The 2,225-nt window shown below is 44.4% G+C and overlaps 1 protein-coding gene across 1 annotated transcript; it reads right to left on the bottom strand.

The window, feature by feature from the left end:
• Nucleotides 1-818: 818 nt before the first annotated feature.
• Nucleotides 819-1,733, bottom strand: LOC147659578 (uncharacterized). Its single transcript, XM_086951631.1, has one exon. The coding sequence runs from the start codon at nucleotides 1,731-1,733 to the stop codon at nucleotides 819-821; it is 915 nt and encodes a 304-aa protein (XP_086807757.1).
• Between the last annotated feature and the right edge of the window lie 492 nt (nucleotides 1,734-2,225).

Here is a 2,225-nt window from a genome sequence, read left to right on the forward strand (position 1 = left end):
AGAACCTATTGAGGACACGATCGGACGACCCGGTGGGTTATCCGGATCTTTGTGGAGTTTTGGGAGGAGATATAGTATTGGGACTTTAGGATGGGCACAATACAAGTACTGATATTCCTCTACCTCAATCAAACCTTTGTCTCTCCATTCCAAAAGTAGATCCCTGAAATTCCCCATAGATCTTAATACATCATCTTTGGCACATGTACAATAACAAGTTGTGTCCTGTAGCTGTCTTAGACCTTCCTGGATATATTTATACCTATCCAAAACCACCACATTACCCCCCTTATCTGATTGTCTTATAACAATCTCCTTATCAGATTTGAGGGATTCGATGGCCATTAGTTGTGCATGGGATAGGTTCTTGTTATTGTGGGGTGTTTTCTTATATCTAAGTTTTACAAGGTCTTTAAGTACTCCTCGTTCGAACACATCAATAGCATCACATTGAATGGCTGGTAAGAACACACTTTTAGGTTTAAATTTGGACCCCGGATTATTGTCCAGGTCAAAACCCCAACTTTCCCATTCAGGTTCATCAGTCATAATCACATCATCACCATGAATTTCTTCTAGTAAAAGGATGTCCTCTACATCAAGATTACTCAATGTATTGCTGACCCCTGCAGCAGGTTTATCTTTGACTTTAGTACAGAACCACTTTTTCAGTTTGAGCTTTCTAGCAAATAGAAAACTTTCTATACGAGTCTGGGCAAAGTTCATATTCTGTGAAGGACAGAAGGACAAGCCAAGTGCCAAGATCTCTTTCTCACCTTCAGTAAGCACATGGCGTGAGAGGTTCACCACCGTCCTGTTCATTTTGTGTTCTTGCTCCTTGTCGACATTCCCATTGGAGCTTCTGTGGCATTTGATCCTCCTCTTTTTGGCTTTCTTGTTCCTCCTGTTCCTCCTCTGTTTCCACGTCCTCGTCCTCTTTGATTCCCCTTCTCCCCCTGAAAGGTTTCTGTCCGGTTCTGACTCATCATCTGAAATTGAGCTAAAGAATTCACCCTTTTGCTTGTGGTTGCTGCAGGTTCTTGGGTGATTCCTGAATTGGAGGCATCCGATAGATTACCATCCGATACATCGCTTTCCACTACCTCCACAATTGGTCCTGCCTTCTGTTGACCGGTTAATGCCATTCCTGTATTTTTGTCAAATAGATGGTCATATTTCTTTTGAAAAGTTAAAGTGCGCCCAGATTGGTAATCTTTAAAATCTCTTATAAACTTTCGTTGCTTCTTGGCCTTAATCTCTTCCTCCAACTTCTCCATTCTCCCATTAAGCTTTTTGAGATGTTCCTCCAATGCTTCTTTTGTCATCAGGGGTTCAATTTCCGCTAAGAGTTTCTCTATATCCTCAAGAAGTTTGGAACGGTCTTTGAGGGCGTACTTGACCAAGATTTTCATCATTATTGTCGAGCAGGATGAAGTGTTGTCGGACCATTCATTTATCATATCAGGGTCCGGGTCCTCATAAGTGGGGATAGTGAAGATCCTGAGACCTCTTGGGACACGTTTAACTTCGATGTACCTAGATAGGGACTCCGCCTCCCACCACTTGGATAGTTCTTTTTTATATAGTTTTTCCAGCAAGCTCAATTTCGTCTGTAAAGTTATTTCTTGACCAATACTGGTAGGGGTTAGGGTTGGCTCTGTGCTGGTACTGGCCATGTTGAAAAATAATTTATCTGCCGTCTGTTTCCGACGAGAGTCTAATTCACCTGCCATGGTGGTATAATATGAGCAAACAAACTCCGTGCGTGTCGGGAAGCTTCAGGTCACCTTGTCAGCTTCAACACGCTCGCTTCCTTTCGTGTGGTCATGTCGGTAGGCAGAGAACCCGTACTGTGCACGCCTATGTGAGAGTTTCAGGGTGTTCCCACCCCGTTACTCACCGCCGGCACGCCTTTCCCGGTCCTCCGCTGCTCCAACGTTGTAACTATGAACAGTTCACCGTCTGGGCATATACGTTGCGCTTGTGATGCAGTATTCAGGAAAATCCCTCATGCTGTCGTTCTTCACAGCGGATTCCAAGCGGTGTTGTTACACGAAAAGGTCAGCCCGTGCACCTCTTAAACAGTTTTCTCTCCTCCAGTGCCGGTATGTGCACTTTGGGCTGTCGTTGCACGGTCCTGGTTAGGCCACCGATTGGCCTTCGATATGCATACCAATTACCTCCAAGATTATGAAGTAAGCCAGGACACACGGAGTTTCGTTGCA

Source organism: Lissotriton vulgaris, unplaced genomic scaffold (assembly GCF_964263255.1).
Source record: "Lissotriton vulgaris unplaced genomic scaffold, aLisVul1.2 SCAFFOLD_4968, whole genome shotgun sequence".
NCBI classification, from domain to species: domain Eukaryota; kingdom Metazoa; phylum Chordata; class Amphibia; order Caudata; family Salamandridae; genus Lissotriton; species Lissotriton vulgaris.

Excerpts from the sequence above, each read along its gene's own strand:
- LOC147659578 (XM_086951631.1), bottom strand. The coding sequence starts at position 1,733 with ATGGCAGGTGAATTAGACTCTCGTCGGAAACAGACGGCAGATAAATTA.